The 15,423-nt window shown below is 49.3% G+C and overlaps 1 protein-coding gene across 1 annotated transcript in view; it reads left to right on the plus strand.

Annotated features, from left to right (window-relative positions):
* Positions 1-14,947: 14,947 nt before the first annotated feature.
* Positions 14,948-15,423, plus strand: part of COG1 (component of oligomeric golgi complex 1) — a 12,626-nt gene continuing 12,150 nt past the window's right edge. Inside the window, exon 1 of the mRNA XM_040244332.1 lies at positions 14,948-15,333. Within this exon, the coding sequence (XP_040100266.1) occupies positions 14,959-15,333 (375 nt within the window). The 5' untranslated portion in view covers positions 14,948-14,958. The remainder of the gene's footprint in view (positions 15,334-15,423) is intronic.

Here is a 15,423-nt window from a genome sequence, read left to right on the forward strand (position 1 = left end):
GTCCCGGCATCGTTCCTGGCTCTCCCTTTCTGAAGGTGGTGGAGGCAACGGGAGGCTTCGGGCTCCTTTCCATTCCCATCTTTGAAGGCTTAAAGGAGTTTCCTTTCTCCTTCCAGGCTCTACCCATACCAGGAAACATGGGACACCCAGGAAAAGCCTCCAGCAACCTCGAAGGCAAAAAGGGTTTTAACTACGTGCTGTGATGGGTGGTTTTTTTGCCTTTTCCTACTGTTCATGGGGTTCTCAGGGAAAGAATACTTGAGTGGCTTGTCATCCCTTCTCCAGTGAACACATTTCATCAGAACTCTCACCATGCGATCCATCTTGGGTCACTGAATTAGACAAGGCTGTGATCCAAGCGATCAGTTTGGTTAGTTTTCTGTAATTGTGATTTCCATTCTGTCTGCCCTCTGATGGAGAAGGATAAGAGGCTTGTGGAAGCTTCCTGACGGGAGGAACTGGCTGTGGAGGAATCTGGGTCTTGCTCTGATGGGCGGAGCCATGCTCAGTAAATCTTTAATCCAGTTTTTTCTGTTGATGGGTGGGGCTGTTCCCTCCCTGTAGTTTGGCCTGAGGCCAGACTATGGTAGGGGTAATGAAGGGAATGGCGACCTCCTTCAAAAGGACTTCTGCACGCGCTGCTGTATTCAGTGTCCCTGACCCATGGCAGGCCACTGTGGACCCACGCCTCCGCCGGAGACTCCTGGACACCCACAGGCATGTCTGGCTCAGTCTCCTGTGGGGTCACTGCTCCTTTCTCCTGGGTCCTGGTGTGCACAAGGCTTTGTTTGTGCCCTTCAAGAGTCTGTTTCCCCAGTCCTGTGGAAGTTCTATAATCAAATCCCACTGGCCTCCGAAGTCAAATTCCCTGGGGGTTCTTGGTCCCTTTGACCCATCCCCAGGCTGGGAAATCTGTTGTGGGTCCTAGAACTTTCACAACAGTGCAAGAACTTCTTTCTAATATGTGGAGAATAGGTGTGTGCTGAAGCCAGAAATTGTTACTATTCTCATGGTATCTTGATATATTTTTGCTAATATGTCATTCCTATGAGCTCAGTATTTAGAGGAAACAGCTAATGCTGCTTATGTTTTCAAACAAGCTGCACCAGCCTTTGTAATTGCGTGAGCTTCTGTCAGATAAATTTATTTCGATCTTCACTGTTATAATTGATGGTATATACTAGAAACCAAAAAGCAAACACTTTTTTTTTTTTTAGTGACTTTATTTTTGCAAGTGTACTGCTTCAGAGACCTCCTCCACAAGAAATCACACTCTCAGTGAAGGAACGCAGGGCAAGGTCTGTTCATGAGGCCAGCCATGTGGACTCATCTCTGTTCCTGCCTACTTCTGAAAAAGATCCCACAGATTCAGGAAAAATGAACCAGAGTTCCAGCTGACATAACCTACCTAAAATGGGGAACTGGAAACTTTAGAATTTTACAATTTGCCTTAGAACTCCCAGCCCAATGAAAAGCATTCAAGACGTTTTCTAGATGTCTTAGCCATTATTTGCCTGATAGCAAAAGGAAAAAAAAAAATCAAGGCTTAAAAACAGACAACCAGGGTCTTCCTTGCCGGTCCAGTGGTTGAGACTTGTCCTTCCAGTGCAGGGCGTGTGGGTTCGATCCTTGGTCAGGGAGCTAAGACCCCACATGTCTCAGGCGCCAAAAAACCAGAACATAAACAACAGAAGCAATATTGTAACAAATTCAAGAAAGACTTTTAAAATGGTCCACTTCAAAAAAAGAATCTTTTAAAAAGTCCCATTTAGTACAATGACTTTTTAACGGGCCCCATCTGATTTCTTCCAGATTTTGTAAAATAGTTTAAGTAGCATACAAAGTCACAGTAAAGCAGATGACCAAAGGGATGCTCTAAGAATGTCATAAAGACATGTCAGCTTTGCCAGCACAAGACTGATGACAGAGAAATGTCAAGAGTTTTGAAATCAGGCTCAAAGAAAATGACTTTCTATCATCATCTCATCATGTCTTTCGCTCAAAATCAAACATTACAAAAATTTCCAGGTGCTTAAAACAGTCTTAAATATGAGTTAGACTGTTAAAATCAGAAAAGGAAATTAGCTAACTTTTGGAGGGCTCACAGTGCACTCCCTTTTGGAGTCCTGTTCTAAGCACTTTATATTCACCGTTGTATTCAATTGCCACAAGAGCTCTATGAAGTAGGTCCAACTGTTACCCCCATTCTATAGATGAGGAAACTGAGGCATAGCAGTCTTACATCCCTCGCCCAGAACCCAATTTGTTAACCCCATCACTGCACTTTCACTTAGGGAGGTGTGACCTGGAGCTTGTGACATTCCCAAACCCCTGCTTTCCTGTCTGCAAAACTTGGATTATACTACCTACGAGACAGAGTTGTATAAAGACTGGCTGAAAGGAGACATTACAAATAATTTATCACATTACCAGGTACAGAGGGGTGTCCAATAAACATGAAATTCCCCTCACCTTTCATCGCAGCAAGAAAAGACCAGAAACTTCTGGGTCATTAAACCACCGAACATTTTCCAGATTGGCTAATATTAAACCACGGCTTCTGATCCTGCCATTAGGAGAACTCAGCTGGCCCTGACATAACTGACCGAATGATGCAAGATAAAGCAAGTCCAGCACAGGAAAGTAAGCAGATCGTGCACTGCCCAGTAAGGTGCTAAACGATTTCTGTCCACACAGTGTTCTTGCCTAGAGGGCTTTCCTCCTCTGCTAAGCCTCAACTTGTCTGCACCCGAACAGACAGGGGATATGAGGTCTCCCCTTCCTAAACAGGGGTTCGTGTTGTCCAGGTGTTGCAGAAACTTCGGGTGCACGACGTGTTCTAAACTGCTGAGCTGTTCGTTCTTCCCCCAGGGTGATATTGGGGCTGGATTGGGGCCTGGTGCTAACGGGGCGGGGGAGTCATGCCGCTAATCTGGGGTCTATAACCATCTGCATGGCACACAGTCCAGCTAGAAACAGATGGCACACTCAGAGGGGTTTAACTGAAATGAATGTAATGGAAGGAGCTGCACACAGAGGGATGGGGTGCGGGGAGAGAGAGCTGGATAAGGAGCCTGAAGTCCAGGCAAATGTGGAAGACAATCACCAGCCCGAGCGCTGAAACGGGGGAGGCTATGAGAGCCCCTGAGAGCTGACGCCACGGGGGAGGCGGGACCAGGAGCTGTGCCTGCGATGTATTCGCCACAGGCAGAATCCTATTACATTCCTTTGCTCCTCTCCTGAGACAGGCTGGGACCTGGGACCCTTCGCTGTAAGGCTTGCACCCGGACACACATCTCCTCCGGCAACAAAATACAAAGAAATGATAGCAGACTAAAAATAACTGCAGGCATGCAGTTGGGGCAAAATTATGAACAACGAGATACAAAAAGACCAAAAACCCAACTGCCACTTTTGAAGAGCCCAGGGCAAAAGCAGGGTACCGCGCATGCCCCCTGCACACTGCACCACAAGGGAAGTGAGCAAACCACCTAAGCTACCCTCTACTGGACCCCCGGACCCACCCCTACCCTTACCTCATACCTCACCAAGGTGCAGGCGGGCATAACTGAGGGGCCCTGGGGGCCTTCCAGAGATAAAAGCACTCTCTAAATTCTAGGAGGATAGGGACTTCCCTGGTGGTCCAGTGGCTAAGACTCCACACTCCCAATGCAGGGGGCCAGGTTCAATCCCTGGTCAGGGGAACTAGATCCCACATGCCACAACCAAGAGTTTGAAAACTGCAACTAAAGGTCCCACAGGCTGCAATGAAGATGGAAGATCCCACGTGGCACAGCCAAATAAATAAATATAATTTTTTAAATTAGCAAATTCTAAGAGGATAAACTAGATTTTCAGAAAATAACCCCTGGACAGCTCAGGAGCGGCAAATGGGATGCAGGATTAGAGCTCCACCCACTCACACAGGATGCCGGTGGTCAACACCCAGAGATTCTGCTTTGGGCAGACGACGCAGAATGCAACTACGTGAGCCTCCTTTGCGAGACAGAAACTCGTGCACACGGCTTTTCAAATTCAAAGGTCAAGTAGCACACTCTTCGATGATCCGCGCCTGTACCAAAAGCCTATCAGAAGAAGATTCAATACATTTTAGCCAGGTGGCATTCTCCCCCAAACTCTATTTGCAGACACTCAAAGAGCAAATTTTCCCAAGTCTTAAGAACTCAGGGTCTTTGATCCCCCAGCCTCAGGCCAAGCAGTTTTATGTTTCTGATTTGCCTGGTAGAGCTTACAACACAACAGAAGCAAACAAAGTCCACAGTCCAGGAGAGACAAGGCTGCCCCCAAGCACACCTCCTCCCGAAACGGCAGTTTGCGCGGCGATCTGATTTCCCCGCCGGAGTCTTTGAACTCTTCGTGGTCTAAGTCCTCATTAACTGACACATGATTTTAGGTTGTGTGAGTCCCAGGATAAGACAGGATCCTGCCAATGGTTCATCCCCAGGAAAGGGAGACTTGACAACTGCTTCCTCCCAAGTTATTCCTCCAATTATGCTGTATCCAAGAGGAAAATATCCCTTCTTTCATCATTACAGTCAAACATTCTAAGGCGGCAGCTATGGGTGCCTGGGAGGCCACGTACTTCTCTAAGCAAGGTGAGGGCAAACTGAAGTTGCTCGGTCGTGTCCGACTCTTTGTGACCCCATGGACTCTAGCCTATCAGGCTCCTCCGTCCATGGGATTTCCCACACAAGAATACTGGTGAGGGCAGGATTACTGCAATAACGTGTTGCTGTTGTTGTCGTTGTTGTTGTTCAGTTGCTAAGTCACGCCTGACTCTATTGCGACCCCGTGGACTATGGCCCACTGGGCTCCTCTGTCCGTGGGATTTCCCAGGCAAGAATCCTAGGGTGAGTTGCCATTTCCTTCTCGAGAGGATCTTCCCGATCCAGGGAGCAAACCGGCCTCTCCTGCACTGCAGGCAGATTCTTAACTGCTGAGCCACCAGGGAAGCCCTCTAATAAAAAAGCTTCTCTTACAGATGTGTCCTTCAGTTGATAACATTCAACCACACTGGAAGGGACCACTTTCCTTGAACTCATCCTGACCCTTAGGATTGCTGTCCTAGAGTACACAGCCCAGAAGCAACGAGAAAAGGAATAAGAAGGTGAAAATGACCACAAGACTCTTCTCATTTCATAAGTAACATTTAAAAGCCCAAAGAATTCACATATTCTGGGGGTAAGGGGAGGGCTGAGCAGATTACGAATGAATTCAACATTTTTGCAATTAGAGTAATGAATCTAATCATTTCCTTTCTTTCATAGGAATTCTAAGATAAGGTGTATTTTGAATGTTTATAGACTCATCAGCATACCAATAAATTACTACAAAGTTAAATTATTTTTCACACATTCAACAGAGTGAGTATCTACTGTGTGTCAGACACAGTACTGTGTGTACTGGTCTAGAAGCGGAGAATTTGATGAGACAAAAGACAGATCAGATCTCTGCTCCAAGCTGAAGGGGAGACACTCAACAAACAGATGCATAAATAAATGAACATGTATCACAACACAGCGACAAACGTTATGATAAATGTGATCCGTAGACAGTAAAGAGCGCTGCTAAGGTCGTGGACCCCAGAGCCAGAGAGCCTGGTTTATTTCTCGGCTCTGCCACTTCCTCAATCATTTGGGGGAAATTATATAATCTCTCTTGGCCCCAATTTCCCCTTCAATAAAGTAGAGATAAGAACAGGATCTAGCTCAGGGGGTTTTCTGTGAGAACTGAATAAGGCAGTTCATTTCCAAGAGTTTATAACAGTGGCTGACATATAAAAAGTCCTTTAGAAATGCTAACGCTTCCTACTTTAAGTTGGGGTGACCGGGCAGTCTTCTCAGAGGAGGTGACCCCACGTGAAGATCTGATAAAACAAACAGGCGGAGTGAAAGCCTCAGAAAGGGGTGAGTCAAGCCTTCTTTATGAAACAGAAAGGACACCAGCGAGGCTGGACTAGCACAAGAGGGAAGAGTGGGCTGAGATGCAGCCAGTCACGCAGGGTCTTGATGGTCTTTGTTAGGAGTCGGAACTTGCCCCAGAAAGGGGAGAAGCCACTGGAGGGTTGAAGCAGGGGACACCCAGGGCCTGGTTCACACTTCTGAAAGATGCAGCTGCTTTCATAACGAAGAGAGTTACTAATGGGACAGGAGTAGAAACAGGGGCAGTTCGAAGGTAATCCAAAGGACTTCGCTAGTGGTCTGACGGTTAAGATTCACGCTTCCAATGCAGGGGGCGTGGGTTCAATCCCAGGTTTGGGAACTAAGATCCCACCAACAAAAGAGAAAGCAATTTAAGTGGCTCAGATGAGAAACTGATGACTTGGTCTCTGGTAGTAACAGTGGAAATGGAAAAAGCCAAGGATATACCCTGCATCAGGGATTAGCAAATTATGGGCCAAAACTGGCCCCCGGCTTGCTTCTGTAAATGAAGTGTTCTTGGAACACAGCCATCCCCATTCACTTACCTACTGTCTACTGCTGACTTCCTGCTACGGTGGCCTTGTTAAACAGTTCTTACGGAGACCACAGGGCCTGCAAAACCCATTAACTCTCTGACTTCATAGCCAAAGTTTGTCAACTCCTATTTTGGAGGAAGAGTCTACAGGATTGGAACATGGATCAGGTGTGGACAGAGAGAAGCATGGAGGATTATTCCTGGGGTTTTAGCATGAATAGCTCAGTGGTGCCACTTTCTGAGATAGGGTTGGCTCGGAGAAGAGAATAGGAAGGGTGGCAGGAAGAGAATGATTACTTTGGACGTATTGGGGTTTGAGATGCCTCTTAGACACCCAAGTGAAGAGTCTAAGGAGGCGGCTAGATGTATAATCCAGGAGCCCTGGGCTGGAGGAACAAATGCAGGAGATATCTGCAAACACCTCTCCCCTTCTCTGCACTTGCACTGCCGTCATAGTCTCCACCTGAACCCTTGGGGCGACCCTCTGAGTCTTCAGGGAACTGGGCAGGATGGTGTCACCTAGTCAGGCACTGCAGACTGAGAAGGGACCCGTGCTAAGGCTTGAGCCTGGGCCCCTCCAATGTTACGAAGTCATGCAAAGCAAGAACAGCCAGCAAACGCGAATAAGAGGAAGTGCCGAGTGATGGAAGAGCCTGTCTTGACAGAATCAAAAGGCAACTGTGTGTGATAGGCTCTAGGTTCACCCACCTCAACAGAACTGGCTCAAATGCATTCCTTTTTATGTTTGAGTAATATTCTGTGGTATATATGCACAAATTCTTTATCTACTCATCTGTCAACGAACATCTAGGTTGCTTCCATGTTCTAGCTATTGTAAATAGTGCTGCAAAATTTGCTGAATGATGCAGGGAGCTCAAAGCCAGTACTGGGGGACAACCTAGAGGAGAGGGATGGGGCGGGAGGTGGAAGGGAAGTTCAAGAGGGAGGGGACATATGTATACTATGGCTGACTCATGTTGACGTATGGCAGCCACTAACACAATATTGTAAAGCAATTATCCTCCAATTTAAAAAGAGGCAACTGTGTCAATAAGGGGTGGGTCAGCCATGCTGAAGGCTGCTGAAAGGTCCAGAAATGAAGTGACTGCTGAAACTGAAACTGACGAGATGGGGAGGGTGGTCTTTCAGTGGATGCAATGGTAATACAAGGAGCCCTAATGGATGGAGTTGGAGAAGAGAACCGGGGGCATCTTGTAGAGACAGCAGTTAGCGAAGGTCAAAACGTTTCATTGTGCCGGGGCGAGAGGTGGGCATGCTGGAAGGAGACTGGAAGACAAAGGAGCGTTTTTATAAGCCGGGAGACGCTAGGGAATATTTTTGAGATGATGGAAACCATCCCGCTGAGAAGGAGAAAATTATGGAGGAGAGAGAAGAGAGTGAGCTCCTTGAGAGGTGGGAGGGGTGAGATCCAGAGTTGGATTTAGGGGACTTAACTTGAGGACCTTCCTGATTACTTCCATCTTCTCCACACATGTGAGAAAGCTCATCGGCCAGGGTGGAACGGTGGAGCAGGGAAGAGAGTGCAGGACGCTTCAAGTGAGACGGACTTAGAGGACGAACTTACGGTTGTTGGGGAGGAGGGGGGCGGAATGTGGGGAAGGGATAGTTAGGGAGTCTGGGATGGACACGTACACACTGCTGTACTTAAAATGGATAAGGGTGAGGAGGGAGGAGAGGGGGGTTCAGGATGGGGGGACACACATCTGTGGCCGCTTCATGTAGGCTGATATGCAGCGAAAACCACCACAATACTATAAAGTAATTATCCTGCAATTAAATAAACTTTAAAAAGCAAATAGATAAAAAATAAAATGGAGAACCAACAAGGACCTACTGTATGGCACAGGGAACTCTGCTCAGTGTTATGGGGCAGCCTGGAAGGGAGGGGAGTCTGGGGGAGAGTGGACACAGGTATATGTATGGCTGTGTCCCTTCGCTGCCCACCTGAAACTGTCACAACATTGTTAATGGGCTTTAACCCAAAACAAAATTAAAAGTTTAAAAAAGAGAAATGAGAGATTGTTACAGGATCATCGGCTGTTCATCAAATATCTCTTCGATCCTCCATTGCATCAACAGAGCTAGCTAACATAGCAGGCGCTCAAATACACACTAATTAAGGGTCCAAACTAATGTTTGGAGTGGGATTTTTGATATCTCCTTTTCTAGTGAAGGTGTTGAGTTTGTGGGCAGTCCAGACGTCCAGGCTCTCTGCATCAAATGTGATGCCTGCCTGGCTATTTGTTGAAGGCTGGGTCTCCGGTATCTGCAAACAGTTAAGTCAAATAACCATCCCTCCCACGACAAATGTCACCTCCAGTTGACACAGGCTGATAAACATTGACACAGAGATGTTAAGAGGACTGTAGAAGGCATCCTTACCCTACTAGCATGTCAGCCAAGAGCAAACACCCAGTGTCTCAATCACCCCAGGCAGTGGTTTGTGACTGGATCTTCTGTCCCACCCCAGGCACTCCTTTGATGGATACAATGATCCTTTACCAGAACAAATCTCCCTTTCTTTTCTTTGCTATCTGCTCACTTGCTGTCAGATTCCTCTCCTTTTTTCCTTCTACCTTCTTGCTTTCTCCTTTTACATTTCTCCTAGCTTTGTTGTTATTGTTTAGTCACAAAGTCGTGTCCAACTCTTTTGCTGCCCCATGGACCGTAGCCCACCAGGTTTCTCTGTCCATGGGATTCTCCAGGCAAGAATACTGGAGTGGGTTGCCATGCCCTCCTCCAGGGGATCTTCTCAACCCAGGGATGGAACCCACATCTCCTGCACTGGCAGGTGAATTCTTTACCACTGAGCCACCTGGGAAGTCCTTCTCCTAGCTTCAGTTCAGTTCAGTTCAGTCGTTCAGTCATGTCCGACTCTTTGTGACCCCATGAATCGCAGCACGCCAGGCCTCCCTGTCCATCACCAACTCCTAGAGTTCACTCAGACTCACGTCCAACGAGTTGGTGATGCCACCCAGCCATCTCATCCTCTGTCGTCCCTTTCTCCTCCTGCCTCCAGTCCCTCCCAGCATCAGAATCTTTTCCAATGAGTCAACTCTTCGCATGAGGTGGCCAGAGTTAAATGTCTTATTTTAATTTCCCTTGGTTACTTTGTCTCTTCCATTTATCATCTCTTCTCTGTTGTGCTCAGCCTCCATTCCATCCTAAATCTATAAGAGAAGAGCCCTTCCTCCAGCATCATCTGTGGACAGACAGACCTAAGATTCAGCAGGCTCCCCTTTGAGACTGAACATGGACATGCCAAAAAGGCAGCCACCTGTCATAAAAGAAGAGCTATTGGGACTTCCCTGGTGGTCCAGTGATTAAGACTTCACCTTCCATTCTAAGGGGTGCGGGTTCGATCCCTGGTCAGGGAGCTAAGATCAGGCATGCCTGGCAGCCAATAAAACAAAACATAAAACAGAGACAGGGACTTTCCTGGTGGTCCACTGGTTAGGAATGCCCCATGCAATGCAGGGGACTCGCGTTTGATCCCTGGTCGGGCAACTAGGATCCCATATACCACTGGGCAGCTAAGCCCACACACCACAAATAGTGAGCCCACGTGCCACAACTAAGACCTGAGTGGTCTAAAGAAATAAATATTTTTTAAAAACAGAAACAATATTATAACAAATTCAGTAAAGACTTTGGTCCACATCAAAAAAAATCTTAAGAAAAAGAAAGGTACTGAAATGAGGCATTGAAGTGGGTGTGATGCAGGTGAGAACCGTCTTACTGCTTTTAGTATTTCAGCTATTAGGTGACCAATGACAGAAGCCCCTTCTGCCTTTCCCAGCGTGGTCTTTGGGCAGAGACTTCGTGACTATGCGACATATAGGTAGGACGCTATTCACTCATTTTGCAAATATTTATTGAATCCTTTCATCGGGGAGCCAAGGTCCAGATGCGAGACCACACAATGCATAAATGAAGGAGAATATGTGGGATCTGCAAAAACGTGTTTTTAAAAACCCTTCTATTTTAGGCATGATGCTGGCTGGCTTGCTGTATTTCTATTTCAAAGGGAGGAGAAACCTGCCCCCTCAACGTTCTGAGTGAGATAAGAGTGCTGACAGGCCCAGAGAAAGGGAAAATGTCAGAACACGTTCCCAGTTTTCAAAGACAGCCCTCCAGCACGCAGACAACTGGGCCCCTGGGCACGGCCGCCCCGGGGTCACTGGCTCCCGCATCACTGGACGCCACTCCAGCCCGGGGCCTGCATCCGCCTGAACCTGCCGATCCTCACTGCTGGGCAAAGGGCAGGAGGCGGTGCCAGTGCCGTCTGAATTCTGCTTCAGAATTGTCTGCTTCTTCTGGCTTTTGATGTTCTGAAATTTTCTTTGAAGCTAGTAATGTGACAAAGATCAAGGACCGCAGAGTCAGACTAACTGAGATCTGAAGACTGACTCAGCCTCCGACTGCCTGTGTCATCTCGGACAGGTGCCTCGCTCCTGATGACACCCCGTTTTACAACCAGATGAGTGGAAGACAAGCGACGCTGCAGAAGTACTGTGAGAATTAAATATAATACGTGCAAAGTGCTGAAGTGGCGCTTGAAATGACAGCTCTTATAATCGGCAGAATGCTAGGTTTGATTTCAGGAGCCCAGGGTGATCTAAATGTCATCTCTTGAACTTAAAACACTGGATGCTTAAAATCCTACCCCAAAAGATTTAAGGAGAAAGGAGGAAATTTTGTCATCAGGAGTTGCCGCACTATGCCTGCCAATGCAGGGGTCACGGGTTTGATCCCAGGTCCGGGAAGATTCCACATGCCATGGAGCAAAAAAGCATGTGCACCACAGCTTTTCAGCCCACGCTCCACAATAAGAGAAGCCGCTGCAATGAGAAACCACACACCGCAAAGAGCAGCCTCCACTTGACCCAACTAGGGAAAGCCCACGTGCACGTGCAGCAACAAAGACCCAAAGACCCAGTGCAACCAAAAATAAATAAATATATTTTTAAGTTAACAACAACAAAAAAAGAGTTGCCACAAGATATACATATACTGCATATACACATGCAGTCATCTCTAAATAAAATGAAAAGATGGCAAAATACTGAGTGAAGAAAGTCATACAGAGAAGGTGACATATCATAGGGTGTCCCTTATATGTGCAATCTAAAATGAAATGATACAAATAAATTTATTTAGAATACAGAAACAGACTCATAGACTTAGAGAATGAACTTATGGTTGGGGGAGGAGGCTGGGGGAAGGGATAGTTAGGGAATTTGGGATGGACATGTACACACTGCTATATTGAAAACAGATGACCTACTGTGTAGCACAGGGAACTCTGCTCAGTGTTATGGGGCAGCCTGGATGGGAGGAGAGTTTGGGGGAGAATGGATACGCGTCTATGTATGGCTGAGTCACTCAGCTATGCACCTGGAACTATCACAATATTATTAATTGGCTCTATCTAGTATAAAACAGTAAGTTTTTTTTTTAAAGATGGCAATAAAATGAGGAGGTACCTTCTACTTGTGTGCTTCCTCGAAGAAAAAAAAAAAAGAAAGATTATTTCACATCTCAGCCCTGGCTCCCAGCCCAGTGCCTTGCCCAGTTGCTGGAGCTGAACTCCGTGCCCACATCCTGGTTTTGCTGGAACCACGAAGCAGGAGGTGGAGGAAGAAGAAAGCCTCACTGCCACATCCACGCAGAGGGGCTGGGAAAGGGGCCGTGGAGAGTGAAGAGTCCAACACACAGTTCCCGAAGCCCCTGGAGTCCCCCAGCGCCCAAGCAAGAAGCTGGCTTGGTGACAGCCTCTGTTGGGCGCTCGGATCTGCAAGCAGAAGAGCAACAGTGGCATCTTCAGGGCAGCCGGGGGAACTTGGCTGAGGAGGCAGAGAGAAGGCGTGCAGAAAGCCCTGCCTTCGAAACACACTCTGCTGCGATGTCAGCCTGCCCTTTCTCTACCTGAAATGACAACTGTGTGCGCCAGGGCCGCCCACTCCATGCGAACCCTGAGGCCCCCGCACCCAAGCTGATTGCTGACATTCCTCCCACTTGCTGTTCCAAAGATGCCAGCCAAACTCTCATTCGTGGAGCCAGAAACTCAGAGGGTATAGGTCAGTTGGAGTCTCTAGGGCAAGCAACTGGAAGTGTTTTGATTTTGAAATATATCAATAAGATATTGGACTGCCCATAAAACCCCTGGGGAAGCTGGGGAACCCTGCTCAGCAAAGAGACAGGAACCAAGGAAAGTGAACCTTCAGAATCTAATCGAAACACAAGACACTGGGGAGGTCACCCCTGGCTGTCACAGGCAGCTGGATGTTACAGCTGGATTCAGTGTCTCTGCTGCCCCTGGAGAGTGGATATTTGTAGGGGGCACCTCTGTCACGGCCAAAATGAAGTCTCCCTGCTCCTTGACATCACTAGCTCTCCATCTAAAGTTCCAGGAGGGTTGTGTCTGATTGGCCAATCCCAGCTCAGCTGTGAGTGGAACAGAGAGATGTTGCCATACAGCGGTGATTCTCAAACACAGAAGAGAGATCCTGCGGGCGATGGGAAGCCAAGCAGCAGCAAGTGTCCCTACCAGATGGGGTTGCAGTGCCAGCAAAGAGCAGACCTGCCACCAGGAAGCTCTTTGAGTTTGTGGGACGTTGCAAGAGAAAGTAGAAAAGGAAGTCAAAATTCTAGGTCTCAGTGCTTGTTCTGTCTCTGATTATGTGGCAGGAATAAATAAGCTTCTCTGGGGTTTTTGTCAGACATAGAATAATTATTCCTACCTCCTTTCCAGGGCTGAAGTGTACATGGGATCACGTTGTGGATGGACTTTTGACGGTTACACCGAGTAAATCCATTCTGGGTTTAAAGCCTCTCTGGGTCCCAGGTTACCCACCTGTCAAATTCCCTAGGTTGCAGGGCTGCTGCTGCTGAGTCACTTCAGTTGTGCCTGACTCTGTGCGATCCCATAGACGGCAGCCCACCAGGCTCCCCCGTCCCTGGGAGTCTCCAGGCAAGAACGCTGGAGTGGGTTGCCATTTCCTTCTCCAATGCATGAAAGTGAAAAGTGAAAGTGAAGTCGCTCAGTCGTGTCCGACTCTTAGCGACCCCATGGACTGCAGCCCACCAGGCTCCTCCACCCATGGGATTTTCCAGGCAAGAGTACTGGAGTGGGGTGCCATTGCCTTCTCCGAGGTGGCAGGGCTACGGTGAGGTAAACTAGAATACTATCTCTGTGCAGTTGCTAAGTCATGTCCCAACTCTGCAACTCCATGGACTGTATCCCGCCAGGCGCCCCTGTCCATGTGATTCTCCAGGCAAGAATCCTGGAGTGGGTCGCCATTTCCTACTCCAGGGAGAGTACTGTAAATGAATGGTTCAATTGACAGATTGAAACTTTTTGATGCCTGGGATTTGTCTCAAAATCATGGGGATGGTGGGAGGGAGAGGATGTGGGGTTGGGGGATTCATGAGGCTGACCATGACTAACTGTAAGACCCAGCTGTTGGACATATCAGTATCATTCCCTCTGCATTAATGTGCATATGAAATCTCCAATTTTTTTTTTTTTTTTGGCAAATGAAGGGTCTTGGAAACACTTAGAAGAAACAGGTCATACTCTCCAAATTTTATTATGAGTCAGTTAGGCGTCCTCCCCACCCCACCCCTCCTCCCAGGCATCGTTTTCTCAGGCATTTGAGTCTTTTCCTCACTGCCCACTACCCTCCTCGCCGCACTGGTGCCAATGTAAGGTTCTATCAGGGGAAACATCTTTGAAGGTACAACACTGGTTTGAAACCAAACCCAAAAGAAATAACCGAGAAATGAAAACCAGAAGCAAACGAGCGCGCGCACACCCCTGCGCTCCGACCACGTCCCAAGCATCTGTGAAGTTACTTTCCAATGAACGAAAACGGACTCCCAGGTCCCTCTTCCTAACATCGCATTCGGTGGATGCCCAGAGGAAACAACGAACAACAAGGACGCCCCCAGAAAGCTGCAGGCTGAGAGCCAGGGATGGGGGTCCAGCGGTCAGCTCTGTGCGCCCACCCGGCTCCCAGCCCGACCCGGACACGGCGGCGGCCGGGGGCCCGGAGGAGAAGAGGGCCGACCCAGTGGAAGGGGACGGGCCAAGAGTGCCATTGAACCCTCGTAGGGGAAAGACCGCGATCCGGCGCCGCCGCGAGGGGCCTGGCGAGGGAACCCGAGCATCCCGAGGAGGGGTTACAATCAGACCGCCGGCGCTTGAGGGGAAGCGCTGCACCAGCGCTAGGAGAGGCTTCAGACCCGAGTAAGGCTGCGCCCCAACACACCTGCGGGCTCAGCGACCCAACAGTCACACAGGCTCTGTTTTTAAAAAGCGCCGCCCAACCACTGAAAAAAAACCAGTTTAAAAACAGTGCCGCCCATCACTGGCTCCGCCCCTCGGCCGCCCCGAACAAGCCCGGCCCCGGCCCCGCCCCCACCCACCGGGCGGAAACGCTTCCGCCCTCAACCAAGATGGCCGCGGGGCGGCAAGCCCGGGCGGAAGTGCCCTGCTGGGGCGCCGACGCGTCCATCATGGCGGCCGCGACCGCCTCTCCAGCTCTGAAGAGGCTGGACCTCCGCGACCCCGCGGCGCTCTTCGAGACCCACGGCGCGGAGGAGATCCGCGGGCTCGAGCGCCAGGTGCGCGCCGAGATCGAGCACAAGAAGGAGGAGCTGCGGCAGATGGTGGGCGAGCGGTACCGCGACCTGATCGAGGCGGCCGACACCATCGGCCAGATGCGCCGCTGCGCCGCGGGGCTGGTGGACGCCGTGAGGGCCACCGACCAGTACTGCGCCCGCCTCCGCCGGGCCGGCTCGGCCGCGCCCCGGCCGCCGCGGGACCCGCAGGTCAGCCCCGCGCCCGCGCCCCGGCCCGGCGGGGAAGCGGGCGCCCCCCACAGGGACCACCCGCCTCAGGAGGCGCCCCCGCGGCCGGCG

Source organism: Oryx dammah, unplaced genomic scaffold, assembly GCF_014754425.2.
Source record: "Oryx dammah isolate SB20612 unplaced genomic scaffold, SCBI_Odam_1.1 HiC_scaffold_8, whole genome shotgun sequence".
In the NCBI taxonomy this organism is placed as follows: Eukaryota; Metazoa; Chordata; class Mammalia; order Artiodactyla; family Bovidae; genus Oryx; species Oryx dammah.